The 21,970-nt window shown below is 50.3% G+C and overlaps 1 protein-coding gene across 1 annotated transcript; it reads left to right on the top strand.

Moving 5' to 3' along the window:
• Nucleotides 1-1,430: 1,430 nt before the first annotated feature.
• Nucleotides 1,431-16,550, top strand: SFT2D1 (SFT2 domain containing 1). Its single transcript, NM_001034551.2, has 8 exons — nt 1,431-1,563; nt 8,134-8,220; nt 8,757-8,839; nt 10,645-10,726; nt 11,644-11,679; nt 13,233-13,291; nt 14,678-14,707; nt 16,008-16,550. Exons 1-8 carry the CDS (start codon nt 1,501-1,503, stop codon nt 16,045-16,047), a joined length of 480 nt encoding a protein of 159 aa, NP_001029723.1. The 5' UTR covers nt 1,431-1,500; the 3' UTR covers nt 16,048-16,550.
• The last annotated feature ends 5,420 nt before the right edge of the window (nt 16,551-21,970 follow it).

The raw sequence follows: 21,970 nt of genomic DNA, 5'->3' as shown, positions 1-21,970 counted from the left end.
AGTACACACCCAGGAGTCCGTGGAATTCACTGTACGGGAAGCCCTAGCTTCTCCTCTCTCCTTAGCGTGGTAGAGAATGAGAGAAAAAAGCCGCTACCTCACTGCCAGTGTCCACCCCCCAGTGCAGGTGGGGAACTGTGTTTACTCTGTTCAGAGGTTTGCAGTGTTTATGTACAACTGGAAAGGGGCGTTGGATTAGCTATTCCTTTTACAGGTAGGGTTTCGCTCTTACAAACAAACACCTCTCACAAGGAAAAAGGAAGAAGGCAGCAGCCTCTTGCTTTTTCTTGAGACAGTCTGAAGTTCAGTTGACCCTTAAACAAAACAGGTTCGAAATACACAGGTCCACTTAAACTTGGACTTTTTCCAAAGTAAATACTACAGCATTAACGGGTCCTCAGCTGGTTGAGCCCAACATGCAGAACCATGGACACAAGGAACCGAAGATAGGGATGATTCACACATACGACAGCCCTGCTGTAAGCTATACAACAGTTTTAGACTACAGTTTGGGCTGACGCACCTAACCCCCACACGGTTCAAGGCACAGCAAGGCTACTCTTTAAGACTGAACTCTTGTCCCTGTTTTCACATTGTACTAAGCTGCTCAGTGGTGTCCGACTCTTTGCGACCTTATGGACAGTAGCCCACCAGGCTCCTCTGTCCGTGGGATTCTCCAGGCAAGAATACTGGAGTGGGTTACCATGCTCTCCTCCAGGGGATCTTCCCGACCCAGGGACCGAACCCGCGTCTCTTACATCTCCTGCACTGGCAGGCAGGTTTTTACCACTAGCACCACCTGGGAAGCCCGTTCTGATACCAGCCCCCAGCATTCTTCCGTCAGGCCTGGACGGGGGTCTACCGCACAGAGCCTCGGGTCTGCGGCGCTGGACAGGAGTCTGCAGAATCAGACTCTGGTGCAGATACTGGACGTGCATCTGGGCGCTAGACCTCTGGCCTGCGTACTGGACGGCGCCTGCAGTAATGCATATCCAGTCTGCAGAGCTAGACTTCTGGTCCGGACACTGGACCCCCTGGTCTGCAGGCCTGGACCTGGGTCCGAGGCACCGGCGTCTAGGACACTTGTGAGGATCCATATTCGTGGGCCTGTTCATCCAACCAGCAATGGCCATGCGCCCGCTGGGTCCCGACTCCTGGAGGCAGGGGGTAGGTAGCGACGGCTGAACCCGAGAGGAGCGGAACCCCACTCTGCGCGTTGCAGAGTAGCCGCTTTGTCTCCGGGGGTGCTGGGTATTGGGGGGGGCCGGGGAGCGCAGCACCGACGCCCCGCCCCAATCCCCGCCCCCCGCAGCCGCAGGGGCCCAGACGGGCGGGCGGTCGAGCCCGGCGCGCATGCGCACGCCGCTAGGACGGCCTCCGGGGGCGGAGCCGGCGCGCCGGAAGCTGGAGACTGGGACTTCCGGCCAGCCGGAAGAGTCTCGACTTCCGGGGTTTCTCAGGGGCCGAGAGAGGGGCGGGCCGGGCGGCGCGGCCGCGGCCATGGAGAAGCTGCGGCGGGTGCTAAGCGGCCAGGACGACGAGGAGCAGGGCCTGACCGCGCAGGTAGCGAGCCGGCGCCGGGCGCGCGCCCGTGCTGGGGCGGGCGCGCGGAGCTGGGTCGCGGGCAGGCGCCCGGCGCCTCCCGGGAGGGTCTGGGGAGCCTTCTGGGTGTGCGTGGAGTCTGTGTGGCGTCTGCGGGTGCTCGCGTTGAGGCGCCTCTCCCCCCGCACCCCGTGTGGCCTTGAGACCCTCAGGAACCCGCTTCGCTGCCCGTCTGCCTCCCCCAGAGAGCCCGCCCGGCCCCGCGCCGCCGCCCCCCGGCCTCGCCCGGTGCTCCGCGCCCGCTGTGGACTCTGAACCCAGGCTGGCGGCGCGGTAGGCGTGCGGGTGCCCGTGCTGCAGAGCGGGAACCGTGAAGCTCCGCCGCCTCTGTTAGCCCCTGGAGTTAAGGGAGGTGTTGTGAGTGTGTCTTGTCTTGTGGAAGGAGGGAGACTGGAGGGAGAAAAAGAAAACAAACCCGGATCACTGAGAAGTGAAATAATACGGAATCAAAAGCTGTCTGTTGAGCTCTATTAAGAGATTTAACAAGAAACAAAAAAACCCTTGTCTCTGTGGTTTACCCACGAGACTTGATCAGGGTTACTTCCTCTATTTAGAGGGTTAAAAATAGTGCAGCAGGAACTGCTGTGTAAGTATCTGTGTTATTTGCCTGCAGACAAATTCATGCTTGCCTGTCACCGAAGTGGAACATTTAAAAGGATACATATTACAGAAAGACCTTTTATTTGTCCCCTCTCCTGTCTTAACTTCTTTCCTTGTGGTCATAATTGTTCGGCACCTCTAGTGAACAGGATTCTGGACTACTCGGTGAGGGTTCAGAGACTAAAAGCAAAGCATCTGCTCCAAGTGAACTCTAACCAGTTTGGCAAATCATAACCTTAACATAAGAACCAGTAATAGTAATATGAGAAACGTCCATTAGGCAGCAATGGCTCACCCAGCTCATTTATTGAACCACTATCCTCTGCTTCCCTTTTGGCTCTAAATCTGTGCTATACAAGCGGCAGGCCTAGCGACATGTGGCTATTTCAATTTAAATTAATTAGAATTAAATAAAATTTAAAATTCCTTGCAGCCACACCAGCCACGTTTCAGGTGCTGGCTAAGTATGGAAGTTAGCCGCTGTCGCATAGGACACTGCAGGCTTGGGACATGCCGCTGAGAAAGTCCTGTTGAGCTGCTCTGAACCTTAGGGACAGGAGGGTAAGGTGCCTCTTCTCTTGAGCTCACTCTCTAGAGGGGAGAAAGATTGTGTAGAGAAGTCACTGATGGAAGCTGGGAGTGACTGGAAGGGACATGTGCTGTGAATTCAGAGGAGGTGGTCATTTATTCGTTCAACAAATATTTTGGTACCTACATGTGTTTGGTTCGGCTTCCCCCACATGGAATTTATGTTTTAATTGAGGAAAGCAGTTACTAAACAAGTAAATATAAAAATATGTCAGTCAGTGGTAAGCGCTGTGGAAGAAAGTAAAGCAGGTTGAGGAGGTTGGGATTGCCTGATTGTGTTGGACGGTCATCGAGGGCCTGTCAGGGTGCCATTACAGCGTCCCTCCAAAGAGTCCTGGAGCTACCTGGGCAAGTCACGCAAATGTAGATCCTGAGAACAGTGCTCAGTCTGTTGAAGGCCAGTAAAGAAACCGGAGTGTCTGGAGCGCAGGGAGAGCGCAGTGGGGCTCCGGATTACGTGGGGTCTTGCAGGACCCAGTGAGGGTTTCAGCTTTCACTCACAGAGTGCTGAGGACCCGTGGGCAGAGCGGGGATGTGACTGACTTGGATTTTAAAGGATCCCGCTGGCAGGCCCGTGGAGAACACACTGGAGGGGCAGAGGACTCGGGGAGTGGTCCTGGGGAGAGCCCACTGGCTGGATCAGGGAGATGGGGGTGACGGTGGTTTAAAGTGAGAGTGGCCAGGCTCTGTAAATGGCTTGGGTGTAGAGCTGGCGGTATTAGTGGTTGACGGGTTGGATGCGTGAGTGCTCAAGGAGCCAAGGGCTCCTCTGGTTTTGACCTGAGCAGCTGGAGAGAGGGAGTCTCCCTTAGCTGGAAGGCGCAGGTGGTAGGGTGGGGAGTGGGGAGAGTCTGGGTGTTGAGTCTGAGATGCCAGCTGCTGAGTGAAGAGGCAGGAAGGCTGCTGGGGGTGAGATGCTGGAGGAAGTACTCGCGATAACCAAGGGACTGTGGGTAAGCAGACAAGAGATAAGGCTCGGTTTGACCTCTGGGCCTTTCTAGTGTGAGGAGCTCAGGAGAGGGGGGGCAGCCAGGGAAGAAGCGGGGAACCTGGAGAGGGCAAGGGCGGGACAGAGACCAGATAAGTTCATGTGAGAGCCAAAACTGAAGGGGCTCACGCAGCTATCAGTCACTTTGGCCTCTGGCTAAAGCTGGAGGACACGCCAGCTGCATTGGGCTCCGTCTTCCCCCAGCGGTGGGTGTTGATCAAGGATCTGGTGGGGCAGTGGAGGCCCGGGTCAGCCAGTTTTATGGCCTCCCAGGTCAGGGGAGAAGGGCAGGGACTGAGGGGTGAGTCCGCAGGGCCCCTCCCCTGCTGCCTGGCTCTCCTGAGGGCCTCGGGGCTGGGAGTGCGGGGGATGGAAGGACAGGCCAGCCGCCCATCCCTGACCGCGGGCAGGGGCTGTACACCAGGCCTGCACCTTCTCCCAGCTCCTTTTAACCAAGAGCCAGACCCCTCGCCTGGCACTTAACACAGGCCCCCAGGAGCCCACAAGAGGGCCTGTGTTAAGTGTTAACTTTGTTGAGTGAATCAGTGAATGAAGGAGCGGAGGCTGGAGGGTGAAGTCATGCTTTTTGTGTGTTTAAGATGGAAGAGGCTTAAGCATGTTCAGTCCTTAACAGTCGGTGGTGTGGGGGGTGGGGGCGGTGTCTCCGAGGCAATGGGGTTCTCTGTCGACCTTGGGGAGAAATCTGACTTGGTCAGGTCCCTGGGAGGTCAGAGGGTGTGGCATATGAAGCCCTCGTGTCTAGGTTGACCTTTGTCCTCTGTGGTGGTGGGAACCGGAAGAGGTGAGGGTCCCAGGGGAGCCTGGTGGTGGGGGGCCGTCCGTTCCCTGCGGGAGATGGAGGAAGCCCAGGGAGGAAGCCCTGGCGCCAGCAGAGGCGCCTGGCGGAACTGGAGGTTGAAGTGGCAGTGGGGCGGAGTGGTCAGCAGTGGGAGGGCAGGGTGCTGTGGACAGCTATGCGCAGGGGAGGCCCAGCAGGCCGGGGACAGGGCTCCTGAAGTGCAGACGCCCTGGTTTGATGCCCTGTCGTGCGTGACTGCCCAGAGGACGAGCAAGGAAGGCTTGAGTCATGAGGGGGTGTTGCTAGGTGGCTGGAGAGAAGGGGAGCCTCTGCTGTCTGTCGAAGCAAGGCGCCCTGCCATTTGTGCTGGAAAGAGGGGCTAGCGCAGCGGTGAGGCGGGGCGCAGGGGGACGTCAGGGCTGGAGAGCAGCGGCCTGGGCTTGGACACGGGGTCATTTCAGGGCGTGAGGGACCCTGGGTCCCCGAGGGGTGAGGAGCAGAAAGGCTGGGCTGCCAGTGCATGCAGCAGTCAGCTCAGGCTCTGCTAGGAGGGGGCAGGACCTGCGGTTGGGGTCCTGGTGAGAGAGGGTGACCGGGAGAGGGACCCCGAGGGGCTCGAGGCGTGGCCCCTGGGGAGGGTGTGCACTCCTGCTTCCCCTGCTGTCTTCCGGGCAACGTGTCCTTGCCGTATCTGCAGGCGCAGCTCTGGGAGCTCAGTGCTCAGCGGTTCCCTTGACTAGTGGGGTGGTGGCCTGGGAGGTGGGCTCTGGCCGCCACTGCCCGCCTTGCGCTGGTGCCCACCTCCCGACTCCTCTGTCCCCGGGCTCCGTTCCTTCACCTGTAGTACTGGTGCCGCCGGGAGGGTGTTTTCCTCTGTTGTTTCCGACTCATTTTTTCTTTTTAATGAAGTTCCAGTTGCAGGTACTGTTGGTTTCTTGCCGCATAAAGAGGACACCCGAGGACGGGAGGGTTGCTCCTGCTTCATGAGATGCACTCTCTGCTTCCTCTCTCTTTGATAACGAGTGAAATGACTGGTGGCAATTTCAGTGTGTATTTCTCTTCTAAGACTCAGTGTAGGAGATCGAAGCACTTGCTGCGTTTGCTGGGCCCCTTCCCGATCCAGGTTGGACCACACGTCGCACCTACCAGCTCATGCTGTCTGCAGGGTCAGGGCTCCCTTTGTCTCTCGCATGGACAGGGCAGGGCATGGTTTTTTGGCACTACGGATGGACATTGTAACGAAGAAGCAATCTGTATTATGTTTTTGTGTTCTGAACAATCTGCAGGGCTTGCGACAGGTCATTTGCTTGTGGATCGAATATTCCAAATTTGCAAAGGGAAAGAATTTTTCTGGCAGATGACAGTAAGAGGAAAAATATCTGCTGTTATACAAAGGACTGTGCTGAAAACCAAGTCAAACAAAGACAGCGGAGTGATTGAAACTTGAAAAAGAAAATGAATACGGATGCTGGGTCTACTCACCCCCTGCTGAGTCCCCCCCCCGCCACGGTCACTGAGTGTCCTCTCTGACCACTTAGACACCGTTTCTAGCCTTTCACAGACCAGCAGATCGTTTCCCGTGCAGTGTGCCGTCTTCAGAGTTCATTCTCTCCCATGTGGTTAAAATGTACTTGATGTGTATTCTTCCTGATCAGAATAAAATGAAATTTTAGATGTTGTTATAGGCAAGTTCATTCTTTGTTTACAGTGGTCAGTTTTAGTATCAACAGATGACATTGCTGGAAACAAGATTGTTTGTAAAGCAAATTTAAAAAACATTAAAATGTGTTAAAAAAATGATGGATGTTACATTGGTAGAATCTTGATTTAGTTGTTTTTATCTGCTTTTCATGCTTCGTGAGGATTCACAGACTAATCTACTGAGGTAAGGAATGTAGACAAAAGTATTTTCAGGCTTTGCATTCAAAAACTATTTTTGCTTCCTTATTTTTGAAAATACATTATAAGCATGTGGTCTTTTAAGTATATGGTAATACACGTTAGAAATTTAAATTTTGAAATGTAAATTCTTATTGTATGTTTCTAGTTTTCTTGAAACAGCCAGTGTTGATACTTTTTCAGCCTTATTGGGAAATAAATTGTAATAGTGTATTTAGTAATATGAACATGTATTTACCATTTGCTACAATGTAGATGAACCTAGAGGGTGTTAAACTTAATGAAGAGAAAGACAAATGCCATATGTTATCACTTATACATGGAATCTTAAAAACAGGGCAGATGTAGATAACCAGACAGAAACAGACTCACAGGCATGGAAACAAGCTCCTGCTTACCAGCGGAAGGGGAAGCCAGGGCAAGACGGGCAGAGGCGAGAGATGCAGCTGCTGTGCGTAAAGTGGATGAGCAGCTGAGATGGTGTACAGCACAGGAGAACATGGCCATTGTTTTCCAGTGACTTTAAAGGGAATATAATTTATGAAAATACTCACTGTGCTGTACACCTGCAACTGATGTCACACGCCGACTGTGCTTCCTGTGGAGAAGATGTGCACTTCAGTCGTCACTGTATGCCAGACTGCCGTGTGCAGTAGCTGGGGTGCGCTTTTCCCATGTGATCTGCTTAGGATACACATGACATCCTGAAATGTTTTTGCTCTAGAGTTAGTTATCATTTCAAAGCACATGTTTAATAACCTAGGTCTAGGAAATGTAGGCTTTCGTGACTTGGTTTTCTTTATTTATTTAGTGAGTTGGTTTCAAATGAGCTTTTTGTAACTGAAGTTGTTGGGGTACCCCGTGGCAGAGCCTGATGGCGGCACCCCAGGTCCTAGCTGTTGGGCAGATATACCTGTTGCCCATCAGCTCACAGCTGTCCTCTTGGGCTCGCTCTGGAGGTCCTGTGGCATGCTGGGCCCTCCTCATGACACACGCAGCCCCCTGCACACACCCTGCAGCCAGAGCAGCTGGTGGGAGGTGGGTCGCAAAAGGTCAGCGGACCTCACGTCTGGACAGACAGTGAGGTGAACACCGAGGGCCAGCTGAGGTCACGGCCTCGCTCACCCCTCCCCTTCTCTGCCCAGCCTCCCTGGGTCCTCGGGGCTTCCCCTGGGAGTGGGTCCTGCAGGACCACCGAGTCAGGCTCTGTGTGTGGGCACTTGGCCCAGACGCCCTCAGACACAGGGACAGAGAAGGGTGTGTGTCCCAACTCCACCTCGGCACCCGTCAACAGTTTGCCCGTCTGGTGTCATCTTTCCCCTGGTTTTTTAATCAGTGAGCGTTTTATAATGTCTCATCGCGTATGTCATTTGTCCGCATCAGTGCTCCTCCTCGCCCTCACAGGAAGAGTTTTCCAGACTCAGTGCTGTTACCTCATCTGCAGAGGTGACAGTGTCTCCGGGACGGCCCGATCCCCAGACTGTGTATATTCCCCTTCACAGCCGAGGAGTCCTCATGTTCTTAAGCCACACTGCTGTGTGCAGAGTAAAGCAGGTTCATCGTCCGTGTTAAAGTGAAGGTTTGCTTTAATGTCATATAAAGCATCAGATTGGCCAAGTGGTGATTTAAAAACGTGTTCTAACTCCCCTTCCTTAAGGTCCTTGATGCCTCGACGCTCAGTTTCAACACCAGGCTGAAGTGGTTTGCCATATGCTTCGTCAGTGGCATCTTCTTCTCCATCCTTGTGAGTTAAAGCTTTACGTTGCTTGATAATTTCTGCTTCATGTGAGACTAAGCATTCCATTTATCTGAACTGTTTTGATGTAACTTAGTCACTTGAAATAAAGGGGTAGAGATCGATAAAAAGATGTAGAGACTAATATTTAGGGGGGTTTATGGATTGTTAAAATAATTTCACTGAAGAAAAACCACTGTGTGTGTTAGGAGAGTAGCAGTCAGTGGTTTAGAAGAGTTTATTACCTTTTGTAACTTTTCATTTATAAAAAGAATACTTAAATAGAATGAGATTGACTTATATATATAAAAGATTATGGAATACTTTATTTATATATACTTATATGCAAATAGGCATAAGATTCAAATTAGCAAATAACATTGAAAATTAACTACTTTTTAAGAAACTATAATTAGTGACCATATGTTAACACATTCTGCTTAAACATCATATTGTTATACTGTCATCGTTATAGCAGCAGATTTATATTTTAATCTATTACAGTGGTAAAATTATCTTTAAATAACTATAACATCTTAACTCAGGGAACTGGATTGCTGTGGCTCCCTGGAGGCATAAAGCTTTTTGCAGTGTTTTACACCTTTGGAAATATTGCTGCGTTGGCCAGGTATGTATGGAAGTTTGGCTTCTCAAGATGTTTTGTTTGCTGTCATTTTCAAAGTTTTCTTTTCTAACAGGATATATTTCTGTAGGTCTGTGCATGTCATGAGTTCAAAATGCACATCCCCTCAGTGAATACTTAGACCCCTGCCGTCTGCCAGCTGCCTCATAGGGTTTATGGTGAGAAGAGCCAGCATTTGGAGGTGCTACCTGTGTGCCAGGCACTGCCTCTTACCCTCCATTAGACGTCCAGGTGTAGTAACATGAGAGGGGGTGGTCAGTCCTTGGGGAAGTGCTGAGGGAGGTGACCAGGCTGGGGTCCCACCTGACAGCCCTCCGGAGTCCCGGCTCTTAGCTGCCTCGTGAGGGGGACAGTCAGATGCCTGGCTGGCCAGTGGGAGCAGATCTGGGGTGGCAGTGCTGTGCAGAGGGGTCGGGCGGGGCCGTGTGGGGCAGTGACTCCGAGGACCGTGCACTGGGTGTCGGGGGGTCCTCTCTGAGGGCCTCGGGCGCATCTCTGGGGTGCTGCTGTAGCTGTCACAGCTGTGAGCTCTCAGCATTGAGAGGTGAGCCCCTGTCTGCTCAGGGACGTTCCAGGTCAGAGGTGGTGGCGAGGGGACGGGCGTGAACCACCGCTGGGCTCCGTCAGTCTCTGGGTCATCCCGCTCCTCAGACCACAGTCTGGAGGAGCCTGGGGAGCGATTGCACACTGTCTTGCTACTAGGAGCTCTACACTGGCAGTGCTTCTGGAGTCGACTGCACTGTTCATATGTGTCACAGGCGTCTAGATAAGGAGGCAGTCGCTGAATGGGCCCATGCTGAGGTCAGGCTGCTTTGTGTTCCTGGGCCAGCCGCAGCGGCCATGCTGACCCAGCGCTGAGAAGTGACTCTGCAAATGACTGAGAGGCATTCTTGTGTCATGGAATACACAGAGATTAAAGTTCCCTTCTAACTCTTGTTATTCAGTCTCTCAGTTATGTCTGTTTGTGACCCAATGGACTGTAGCGCACCAGGCCTCCCTGTCCATCACCAATTCCCGGAGTTCACCCAAACTCATGTCCATCGAGTCGGTGATGCCATCCAACCATCTCATCCTCTGTCACCCTCTTCTCCCGCTTTCAATCTTTCCCAGCATCAGGGTCTTTTCAAATGAGTCAGTTCTTCACATCAGGTGGCCAGAGTATTAGAGTTTCAGCTTTAGCATCAGTCCTTCCAATGAACATGCAGGACTGATCTCCTTTAGGATGGACTGGTTGGATCTCCTTGCATTCCAAGGGACTCTGAAGAGTCTTCTCCAACACCACAGTTCAGAAGCATCAGTTATTCGGCACTCAGCCTTTTTTATTGTCCAGCTCTCACATCCATACGTGACCACTGGAAAAACCACAGCTTTGACTGTACAGACCTTTGCTGGCAAAGTTGTGTCTCTGCTTTTTAATACACTGTCTAGGTTTGTCATAGCCTGTCTTCCAGCAGGCAAGTGTCTTTTAATTTCGTGGCTGCAGTCACTGTGATTTTGGAGCCCAAGAAAGTAAAGTCTTTGTCAGTTTCCATTGTTTCCCCTTCTGTTTGTGATGAAGTGTTGGGACCCCAATGCCATAATCTTCGTTTTTTGAACGTTGAGTTTTAAACCAGCTTTTTCAGTTTCCTGTTTCACCTTCCTCAAGAGGCTCTTTAATTCCTCAGTTTCTGCCATAAAACAGATTCAGTGAGGTTGTTTAATTAAGCTGACAGGGTTTGTTTTCTTTAAAGCACTTATTTTTACATAGACCAATTAACAGATCCACCTCTCGTGTCTTTTGTTTCAAATAGTACATGCTTTTTAATGGGGCCCGTGAAACAGCTGAAGAAAATGTTTGAAACAACGAGACTGCTTGCAACAGTTATTATGCTTGTAAGTAAATAATGGTCATTTTTAAAAACCTTTCATAGGAGCGTGTTTCTTTGGCGTTATTTATGAATTATCACCCACTTGTGTACAGAGGAACTCATGTTTCCTTTGCTGAATGTAGTAGTCGCACCCTTCAGCTGTGTGTTTGAAGAGTCTGGGTTACGCAGTACTAGCTGACTGGCTGGCTGGGGGAATCCTGCTTCTCGGGCATCCGCTAGCAGAGCAGCACGGTGTATTTCAGGTGGGAAGCAGAGCTGCATGTGTTTCAGTTCCCAGCCCCGTGCAGCCTTTCTTGCTGGATCACTGTATGGACTTTTTGGAGGGTGGGGCTGGAAGGTCGGGTCACTTCTGGGTCCATCTGAGTCTTCTCTGGGGGAGTCACCTGGCTTTTGTCCCTTCCCCGTTGGACTGTTGGACAAATACCCGTTCTCTGTCTTCAGACCTGTCCCCACTGCTTCCATCTGCCTGTCCTTCTCACTCCTTTGGGGACAGCGGTGTGGCGTGACAGTGCCCTCTCTCTGTATGAAATGATTATGGTCGGCTCCTTATGTAAAGCTAAGTAGAACAGGACTCACCGTACATTAACAGTTGTACGAAATACGGTGCTGGTGGTTGAGTTACTGAACATTAACGTAAGCGTTCACACATCCCTGAGAACAGCTGTTGTCACTCTCGAGCACTGGTGAAACAGTGTCTGTTGGCTTAGTCAGCATTTGACTTACTGCGTGTTTCCAGTTTGCCACGGAAGATTGCAGTCATAGACTTTAAAATAATAGGGAATACGTAAGGACAGTTCGAGGGAGCCGTCTCATTAATTTTGTTGTGTGATGTGTTATGCAAATGAGCGCAGAATCGTGTATGCATTTTTGTTAGGCTTTTGATAAGACTCAAAATCGACCATTTTCCTTGCCTTTCCCTAGCTGTGTTTCGTGCTCACCCTGTGCGCTGCCCTTTGGGTAAGTTACCTCAGCCATGTCTATTTTCTGCTGTGTGGACCCTCACCAGGTAAAGTGTCATCAAGCTGCCATCTCAGAGGAGCTCAAAGTCTGATTTATTAAAACCCACCGAAGACTGGTGTCCTTAAAGTCATGTGTGTAGTGTCCAGTTAGTGGCCAGACTGGCAGTGGAGCCTGCCACCTGAAACAGATAGAGGTGAGATCCTTCCTGCTTCCAGGTCAGGACGGCCCCCGTCATCAGGGCGCCGTGAGGGGCCGTCGCTGAGCGTCCACTGCGCTGTGGCTCTCGGGTGGGGAGGGCATTGCGGGCTAAAGGTGTCCCGGCAGCGAGGAGGAGAGGGCCAGCAAGCAGGCCAGACAAAAACGGCACCAGGGACAAAAGGACACACTCTTGCACACTTAGAGCTCTCCAGAAGCTTCTTTGCACACTCACAGCTCTCCAGGAGCCTCTTTGCACACTCACAGCTCTCCAGGAGCCCCTAGAGGAGCTGCTTCATTACAGCTCCGTTTACTTCCTGATGCTCCTGATCCTTCACTGTATTTGCGTATTGTTCCTGATCTACTTCCAAAGGGGATTGAGGTGGTCCTTGAGCTCCCAAGCACACAGTGCATTTCAAAGATGATGGGGTGGTGTATAATGCACTTCAGAAATGTCCCACCAAAGTGTTCAGAGTTTAATGATATAAGGACTGGGCTTTAGTTACACAAGAATTCACTAATACCTCATTTCCCAATTGTAACTTAAAATAATTTTCTTAAGCAATTTTTGCATATCCCTGTGGGAAATTGATTTCTGATGCGGAATGGTCCAGCAGTCTGTTTATAAGCAGTAGATTAAAAATAAGTGAAGAAGTAAATATAAAGATGGACACATTCTAAAAATGGATCATTTTAAAACAACCATGGAAACTGTTTATATTATTCCGGAAGATCACAATAAAGTACAGTTTTACTTCAAAAAGTAACTCAAGGAAAGAAAGAAGTTCCAGTGAGTCAGATACATAAATTCCACATAGGATATAAATCTGCTAACCAAGTGGGCTTTTCAATGTCGATTTTGTTTACTTATTTTTAAAAAATACTTACTGATGTATTTAGCTGTGGTGGGTCTCAGTTGTGGTGCAGGAGATCTAGTTCCCTGACCAAAGGACCAGGGATTAAAACCCCGGGCTCCCTGTATTGGGAGCAGGGAGTCTTAGGCCCTGGACTGCCAGGGCAGTCCCATGATGTTGACTTTGGAAAAGTTAGCCTTGACTCAAAAGGCCTTACATCAAAGGGGTTTAATACTTTGAGCCTGTGCACAGTCATTTCATGAACATTTAATGCCATATATTTAGCAGCATTTGAGTAAATGGAATCAGAATTCTAGACAGAAAATAAAATTTGTGGATATTTAATTTTCAGATTTACTGAATCTTGAATTTGTCAAACTAAAATTTAATGAAATGAGTGGAGCTATCAGTTATGTTTTTTGAAAGGAAGGAATTGAACTAGGCTGTGAAAAATATTTTAAAATGTTTAACTGGTTATGTCTTTGTCTTTGCTGTTGTCAGTGGCATAAGAAGGGGCTGGCCGTATTATTCTGCATATTGCAGTTCCTGTCGATGACCTGGTAAGTCTTACACTCATGGTGTAATCGTTTCCTCAACGGTGTTGAGCGTTTCGTTCCAAGCCTGTGAGCCGAGGGAGGTCCTTGGTGAGGTTCTCCTGGCCCCGTGGGAAAGGGCCTCCTGAAGGGTCAGGTGCCTGCGGTCTGTGGTGTGTCCCTGGTTGCGGTGATGGGCGGGGCGGAGACTCAACATGGGAGAGCTGCAGAGGGGCGGAGCCGCGCAGGCGTGTCACACGGGGCCGGGACCGTAGGGCCCCTCTGATGTCACACCGGGAGGCGGGGCCGTGTGACGTGTCACACGGGGCCGTGGGCCCGCGCTGACGTGTCACACAGGAGGCGGGTTCGCGCTGACGTCACACGGTGCTGCACGCACTTTGCTGTGCGAGAAAAGGCGAGCAATGCACGGGCTGCTACCCGCATGCGTAAACCCAGGCCGGCCACAGGCTGAGCCCGGGGGATGGCGGGGACCCCTCGCTCTGTGCGGTGTTGCTGAGCAGCTGCCGAGCGAATTGGTCGCTGTGCCGCCTCTGGCCCTGAGCACTCGCTGCAGCCCTGCCTCCCCGTCTCCCTGCGGCTTCCGGCCCTCCGCCGGGTCCCTCCTGAAGGGCGTCCCCTTCACGCAGCCGCGTTCAGGGCTGGGCGGCACTGAGGGCCAGGTATGTGACTGATAGAACGTGTCCCCCTCGCATGCTTCCGGGTCAGACCAGAAGTGTTTCTTGCAGACAGAAGCCCTTTCAGAGTGTTGTGCCTTTCTTCAGAGCCGAGTCTCCTTTGCTTCCTCGTAAGAGTCAGTGAACCCCTTCCTGACTGCTGTGTGACGTCTTGGTGTCGGCCAGTCCGGCAGCTGTGTGTGTTTGGTGCTGTTCCTGCCTTTCCACTGAGACAGTATCAGCACATGTTAAAAGCACTTCTTTGCCTGTCGCAAAATAACTTTCAGATACTTTACTCTGACATATGGAACATTTAAATCTTTCTTATTTTCTATTAATATGTTACTTTTTATTGTTGATGTGTAGTTGATTGTTTATCCTTGAAGGAGAGTTAGTTTATTCTGTTATTTTATAGTTTTTTTTCTTAGTAACTTAAAAGGAGTAACCTATTATAACAAGTTCAGGCTTTAGCGGGCATCAGAATCACTTAAGAGTTTGTTAAAAACACAGATTGCTTATTAAAACAACAGTTTTTCATTCAAGAGGTGTGGGGTGGGCCCTGCTAATTTGTCTTTTTAGCAAGTTCCCCAGTGATGCTGTATGCTGTCTGGCTCATGCTCTGAGAATCACTGTGTAATATTCTGCTGCCTCCTTTTTTTATGCTGTTAGAATATGGCCATTTGGCCTAAAGAAAAACGTTAATCAGATTGAATTTCAACACCTTGAATTCTTCTTGCAGGTACAGCCTGTCATATATCCCGTATGCAAGGTGAGCCTGCTTGGATTTCACCCTGTCGTTTCTGCTCCTCTCATTCTTTTTACAAAGATGTCTGAATTTTAGTAATTTTCATATTAAAATATGATTTACAGGGCTTTTTTAAAAATTGACTTTGACTTTTTTCCCAAAAGGAAATGAGTTTTTAAACGAGCTCTATAGAAGCTTGCCACATAAAGTAAAAACATGTGCACACGGGTCCCAGGTGGGCTGGGAGCTGACTGCAGATGTGGCACCTGAACACCTGCAGGTAGGGGGTGTTGGCGAGAGATCCTGGATCCTTCCACGGCTGTAAACACCAGTAAATAGGAAGTGAGGCTGATGCGTAGATGTTTGGTTTAAGCCAGCAGAAACATTTATTCTGTATATTGAGGTAACTGCCATTTTTAAATTTTTTTTTTTTTTCCAGAAAAATGTGTTAATGTAATTGTGGAGGGAAAAGCAAAACCACCTGCAGACTTAAGCGTGATAGGTTCAGCAGCATATTCTGTTGAGGCAGCTCCTTCATAAGCTCTGGGAATGTAGGTTGTATGAAAACAGCAGAACTGTATGCCTAAGAGAGCAGTGAAGGACATTAGTAGAAATTCTGTTTTTATTCAAACGGGTGAGTTTCTGACAAACACTTAAAAGGAGAAAAAGCAAACCAGGGTGACCTAGAACAAGAGCCGGCCCTCGGGACCTTAGCTGGGAGGGCTCCTGCTGTCCCTCAGCAAGGGGAAGAGGCGCCCTGGAAATGGCGTCCACTCCCATGCAGCCGGAGCTCAGAGCCAGGGCGAGGCATCGCTCCCTAGATGCGTGGGCCTGCGCCTCCAGCCTGGGCTCACCCTGAACCGTCTGTGCAACAGTGATCATGTTGAGACTAACTGTCCTGGAAGGTGAATGAGGTCTAGCACGTGGAATTTTTTTTTTTTTTTTGGAGTTCTTACAATGTAGTTATAAACATTTTTGTTTTAAAATCTTGTTCGTTATTTAAAAAAAATTTTTTGGGTTTGTTTTTTTTTTTTTTTGGTACTTAATTTCTTCACAAGAAAATTAGCAATAAGTGCTGGTTAAGATTTCTGAGTAAATAAATACCATTTCAGCAACTAATAAGTTATTTCCGTGTCTCAGTTCTTGATTTCAAGTGACACTCAAGAAAGTTTTAATTAACCAGGAAATGCGCTGGGGGTGTTCCACTGAGTTCTGATGGAAGAAGGTGATGGTGCATTTGTGTCTTGGCAGGAATCTTTTTGCAAGTTCACTCTGGAGGCAAAATTATTATATTGTTTTTCCTCTTTTTTTTTTTTTTAATCAGGGATGCAGTAATTAAGTGCTGTTCTTCTCTTCTGAGCTGAAAGCTGTTTGAAAAGAAGGAAACTGTTTGAAAAGACCTTTTGAAAGTTGATGTTCTGTTTTTGGTGCCATGTGCTTTTCCTGATACAGTGATCACTCCAGAACAACTGCACTGACCATCTAAGGCCATTTTGTATACTGATAAAACTACGTACCCATTAAACTGTTAAATGCTTGTGACAGTAAATTCATTATGTGCCATTAATATGCTCTGTCAGAGATGAGATTTTAATCATTGCCAAGTGTAAATGATTTTTAGCCAGTTTTTAAATCTTTTTTCTAAACAGCATTTGAGATGTGAATATTTAAGGATAAACCTACGCTGCAAGATATATTCAGCTTTTTTGGTGGTTTTTAAGGGTCTACATTTTTAAAATATCTTTTTAAAATAAAAACTTTAAATGTGAAAGCTTTTACTTTAAGCTAAACCACTTTATTGTATGTAATAAAAAATAATATATAAATCTTCATAATTTTGAAATAAACCCACACTTGGAAGAAATAACATTTTCTTGATCAAGTTTGTGATTTTTGTTTTCAAGGTTCTGTTTTAAGTGGGTGGTCTGCTGATCCAGTTGAATAAAATGGGGTTTGGACACTTGTGCAATCTTTGTGCAGTAAAACGGGTAAGGTGGGGTCTCTATCCTGGTAACTGCCCTCAGTGCAGACTGGTGAGGGTGAGAAGACCGGGTGACTGTGACAGCATTTGTTCAGTGTGCTGTGCAGGGTGGGCAGAAAACAGGCGGCGCGGACGCCGAGGAGGAGGGCAGGCCAGGCGGAGCGGCGAGGCAGGGAGGGCTGACCACCAGGAGGGAGGAGCCGGCCCACCCGGGAGGGAGCGCTGCGAGGCGGGGCTGGATCCGGGGGGGAAGTCGGGACAGGCAGACGTCACCAGCTCCACCTGTGCCCCCGGCCTGTCAACGACCGGGTGCATCCGCAGGCGAGGGCCGGCTCCTCGGGAGGGTGGCCTTCCGGGCCTTGGTGACCGAGCCGGGACGGGAGGGGCTCCCGGGAGGCGTGGGGAGGACTCCTGCGTCGAGGGATCTGCGCGGAATTAGCACGAGGCCGGGCTGCTGAGCACAGAGGACTCATCCAGTCCTGGGTGGGTCCTGTCTCCAGCCGAGGCCACGGTCGGGGCTTCGCCTTAGACACATCCACCAGTCCACGGAACCGGCGGGAAGCCCGGTGCTGCGCAGAAGGGAAGGGGCCCGGGGCGGCTGCGGGGGAAGCCGTACGCCGGCAGGCGGGGCGCCGCCGAGAGTCCTCCGAGTTGGGGCCGAGGGACCGACCGACCCCTAAAACAGAAGGCCGCAGCCCCGCGGAGCTCTCGGTCCGCACGGGACCATCTGTCCAGCCAGGCGGCAGCGGTGCAGATGCTCCGGCGAGCCACACCAGGTCCTACCAGGGAGGAGGGACCCCACAATGAGCCTCAGAGCCTGGGGGCTGAGTGGGACTCGGTGGACGCATGTCCACAGCAGGAAGGGACGGCATGAGAGGCCTGCCCAGGCCCTCTGGGCCCTGCCCTGGTGTGAGAGTGACAGATGGTCTCTTGTTAAACTTCCTCATCAAACTTTCCCTCATGCTTCCTCAGGGTGGGGGCCCCTTTGGGAGCTGGCCTTTCGTGGTCGGAGGTTCAATCCTCCGCAGGATGGCCCCCAGGTGAGGTTCTACGGGTATTTGCTCCCTAGGACAGCGGCCTTAGAGTGGGTCCCTTGTGCCACCCGGCAGGCACTACAGCAATGCTCAGCACGGCCCGGGTGAGGCACCCTCCCAGCGTCCACTGGGTAATAACTGGAGAAGGCAATGCCAAACCACTTCAGGATTCTTGCCTTGAGAACCCCATGAACAGAATGAAATGGCACCTGATGTGAAGAACTAACTCATCTGAAAAGACTCTGATCTGGGAAAGAGTGAAGGTGGGAGGAGAAGGGGGTGACAGAGGATGAGATGGTTGGATGGCATCACCGACTCGATGGACATGAGTGTGAGCAAGCTCCGGGAGACAGTGAAGGACAGGGAAGCCTGGCGTGCTGCAGGCCATGGGGTCGCACAGAGTCAGACACAACTGAGAGACTGAACTGAACTGAACTGAACTCTGAACTGTGAGCTCACCTCGGAGCCCTGGGGCTGTAGACACGTGATTGCACAAGGATGGAGTACAGAGCAGCCACTCACTTCTGACCTGTTTGCTGTAGAAAATATCATTTTCACTAAATATTTTACTAAGTTGCTCTTAAAGTCTCGGTTTAAATGTTTAGTAATGACATCAGTAGACAGAGGCCACAGAACAGAAGCTGTGTGGGTCCTGAGAATGTCGAGGGCTCTCGAGACTCACCGGCACTGAGCAGAGAGTGTACAGGGCTCTTACTCCCTGGACAGAGCCCACCCCGGTCATGATGTGGGCTGCCGGGGCAAACCTTGGCCTATTCATCTGGAAAATGCAAGTATTACTGGTTCTCCTCTCAGCAGACTCTCAACAGGTTTCAGTGAAGTAATCTAGATAAAGTGGCTTACCACCTTAATGATAGGAAAAGAGAAAGTGTTAGTCACTCAGTCGTGTCTGACTCTGCAACCCCTATGGTTGCAGCACCAGGCTGCTCTGTCCATGGGATTCTCCAGGCCAGAATACTGGAGTGGGCAGCCATTCCCTTCTCAGGAGATCTTCCCAACCCAGGGATCGGACCCAGGTCTCGCACATTGCAGGCAGATTCCTGACCAGCTTAGCCACAAGGGAAGCCCTAAATGTCTTTCTACTCTCAAAGCCTTTCATCAAATCAGATCAGTGTTAGAAGAAGGTGGTTTGCGTTGATGTTGTTGTTGTTATTGACCAGGTTCTCAATTTCTCAGTAATAAAATAGGACTTTTAAAATCCATGAAAAAAATGTCCTTTCTGTGGCTGTGCAGGGTCTTTGTTGCTGCCCGGGCTTTTCTCCAGCTGCAGTGAGTGGGGTTGCTCCCTAGCTGTGTTACTCCTGCTTCTCACTGTGGTGGCTTCTCTCGTGGAGCGTGAGCTTTAAGGCGAGCAGGCTTCAGGAGGCGCTGCACGTGGGCTCAGCAGTTGCAGCTCACGGGCTTAGTTGCTCCAAGACATCTGGAGTGTTCCCAGATCAGGGACTGAACCCACATCTCCTGCATTGGCAGGTAGATTTTTTACCACCAAGCCACTAGAGAAGCCGTAAAATGGGATTTTTTTAAAAACCAGAGTTAGCTTTCCATGTTTTAAAATTCAGATTAAGTTTTAGTTCCAGATGTTTGAGTACTTTTCACCCTATCCAGTAAAAACTTTGAATCAAGTCAGAAATGAAGTTGAGCCTACGGGAAGAGGGTATAATTGTAAAGACAGTATTGTTTCCCTTCCTGAGTTTTTTCTGAACATTGAAGTATGTGCCTTAGTAGAACCAAGAACTTAAAATTAATGAGGAAAATGAAAGGTTTCTTGAAATTATGGCTAGTTTCCTGGTATTCATGTGATCACTGGCTGTAATTTAATCCACTGGTAACTCCAAGGTGAGGACCAGTTGAGCAGTGTGTCTGTCTGATAAACAGCACGTGTCCACTTTGGACGTGTCTGTGGGGTCCAGGCGTGAAGCGGGAGCATGTCTGTGGCCCTTCTTCGTGGGCTGCGGTCATCATTCCACAGCCCCTATCACTTTCAGTTCAGTTTCAAACCTGTGGAACAACTGCCCTCTGTAATTTTACTCAAGCATGGATATACTCTTCGTATTTTATTTTAGTGATTGAAATATTTTCTGCCTTTATTTTACTCATCCTGAAAATATTTTAAAGGGTGGTTATGATCGAGCGGCGGCTGCAAGGCGCTGGAGCGGCGAGCGGCTGAGAGGAGCTGCCCCACGTCCAAGGTCAGGGGCAGTGGCCGTGAGGAGATACCCCACGTCCAAGGTAAGGAGCAGCGGCTGCGCTTTGCTGGAGCAGCCGTGAAGAGATACCCCAGGTCCAATGTAAGAGAAACACCAGTAAGACGGTAGGCGCTGAGAGAGGGCCTGTCAGAGGGTAGACAGACTGAAACCACCATCATAGACAACTAGCCAATCTGATCACATGGACCACAGCCTTGTCAAACTCAATGAAACCAAGCCATGCCGTGTGGGGCCACCCAAGATGGACAGCTCACAGTGGAGAGGTCTGACAGAATGTGGTCCACTGGAGAAGGGAATGGGAAACCATTTCAGTATTCTTTCCTTGAGAACCCCATGAACAGTATGAAAAGGCAATTTTCCAGTGGTCATGTATGGATGTGAGAGCTGGACCATAAAGAAAGCTGAGTGCCAAAGAACTGATGCTTTTGAACTGTGGTGTTGGAGAAGACTCTTGAGAGTCCCTTGGACTGCAAGGAGATCCAACCAGTCCATCCTAAAGGAGATCAGTCCTGCATGTTCATTGGAAGGACTGATGTTGAAGCTGAAACTCCAATATTTTGGCCACCTGATGCAAAGAACTGACTCATCTGAAAACACCCTGATGCTGAGAAAGATTGAGGGCAAGAGGAGAAGGGGACAACAGAGGATGAGATGGTCGGATAGCATCACCGACTCAATGGACATGGGTTTGGGTGAACTCTGGGAGTTGGTGATGGACAGGGAGGCCTGGTGTGCTGCAATTCATGGGGTTGCAAAGATTCAGACACAACTGAGCAGCTGAACTGAACTATGATGAAAAGGGGCTTCCCAGGTGGCGCTAGTGGCAAAGAAATCTGCCCGTCAATGCAGGAGACATAAGAGACATGGGTTCAATCTCTGGATTGGGAACATCCCCTGGAGGAGGGTATGGCTACCCACGCCTGTATTCTTGTCTGGAAAATCCCACGGACAGAAGCGCCTGGTGGAATACAGTCCATGGGGTCACAAAGAGTTGAACACCAGTGAAGCGACTTAGCACAAGCACAATAATGAAAAGTCTTTGTCCATACACTGACTCTGCTACAACAGTAGGAGAAAAAACTACTGATTTCCAAATGGTGGGAAAGTATTGCTATTGTTTATTTGAAATTTGGAAATAGAATAAATTTGAAAATTAAATATCATACGTAAAAACTGTGGACAGTTCTGAATACATGTATTTGATTTTAACTGATCTTTCAAATCAACTAGCTTTATTTCAAACAGTAAATTTCATATCGTTAGGGTGAGATGTAATTCAGTATTTTGGAGATCACCTCTTGCACCGCAGAAACGTGGCTGTGGAACTGATAATCTCACCACAGTACCCTAGTTTTACTATTTGGTATATAAGTAGTTTATCCCACTATTGTGTTCTGGGCATGTTATGCAAAAGCCCATGTAAATTATGAATTAAATCGGACTATATTTCTTGACTGATCCCTTTTCCGCTCCATCCCGTATTCTGAACGGAGGTCTGCTGTCTTCCCTGGTGTGACTTTCCTTACTGGTAACTGTCGCTGGCTAACAAGTCAACCAAATAGAACGCGGAGCGGGCTCTCTAACAGCCAGCACGCCGGTGTCAGGGGCAGACACAGGCGGCTTTCGCGGGCTCCTGCAGGCCCAGGCGGGCTTTCCAGCCTCCGATGTCAGGCGGCTGAAAGTTCTAGGCAGAGGAACTTGTCAGCAGGGGGCTTTCAGAGTCTGCGGGCCCGAAGCCTTCCAGAAATGCTAACCCCTCCGTGGCCCCTGGGAGGGCAGCCCACCCACCACGAGGCTGGGGACTCCTCTCCCCCACGGGGGCGGGGAGAGGGCGGAGGAACGGGTTGGGTGCTGGGGGGCGCACGCGGCGTTCACCTTCCCGCCTCAGAGGCCAGGCAGACGTGCCGCGTGCCAAGTCCCCGAGCTTCCGGGCTGGGACCGACGTGGGCGGACCGGGAGAAGCCCACGGACCAGGCTGGTGGGACTTGTGTATCCATCCGACGGCTCCCAGTTTCTCTCGGAGGAAAAGACCGACCTGCCGCTGCTG

The sequence above is a fragment of the Bos taurus genome, chromosome 9 (assembly GCF_002263795.3).
Source record: "Bos taurus isolate L1 Dominette 01449 registration number 42190680 breed Hereford chromosome 9, ARS-UCD2.0, whole genome shotgun sequence".
NCBI classification, from domain to species: domain Eukaryota; kingdom Metazoa; phylum Chordata; class Mammalia; order Artiodactyla; family Bovidae; genus Bos; species Bos taurus.
Note: the sequence above shows the minus strand (reverse complement) of the source record. Positions and strands in the feature narration are given on the sequence as shown.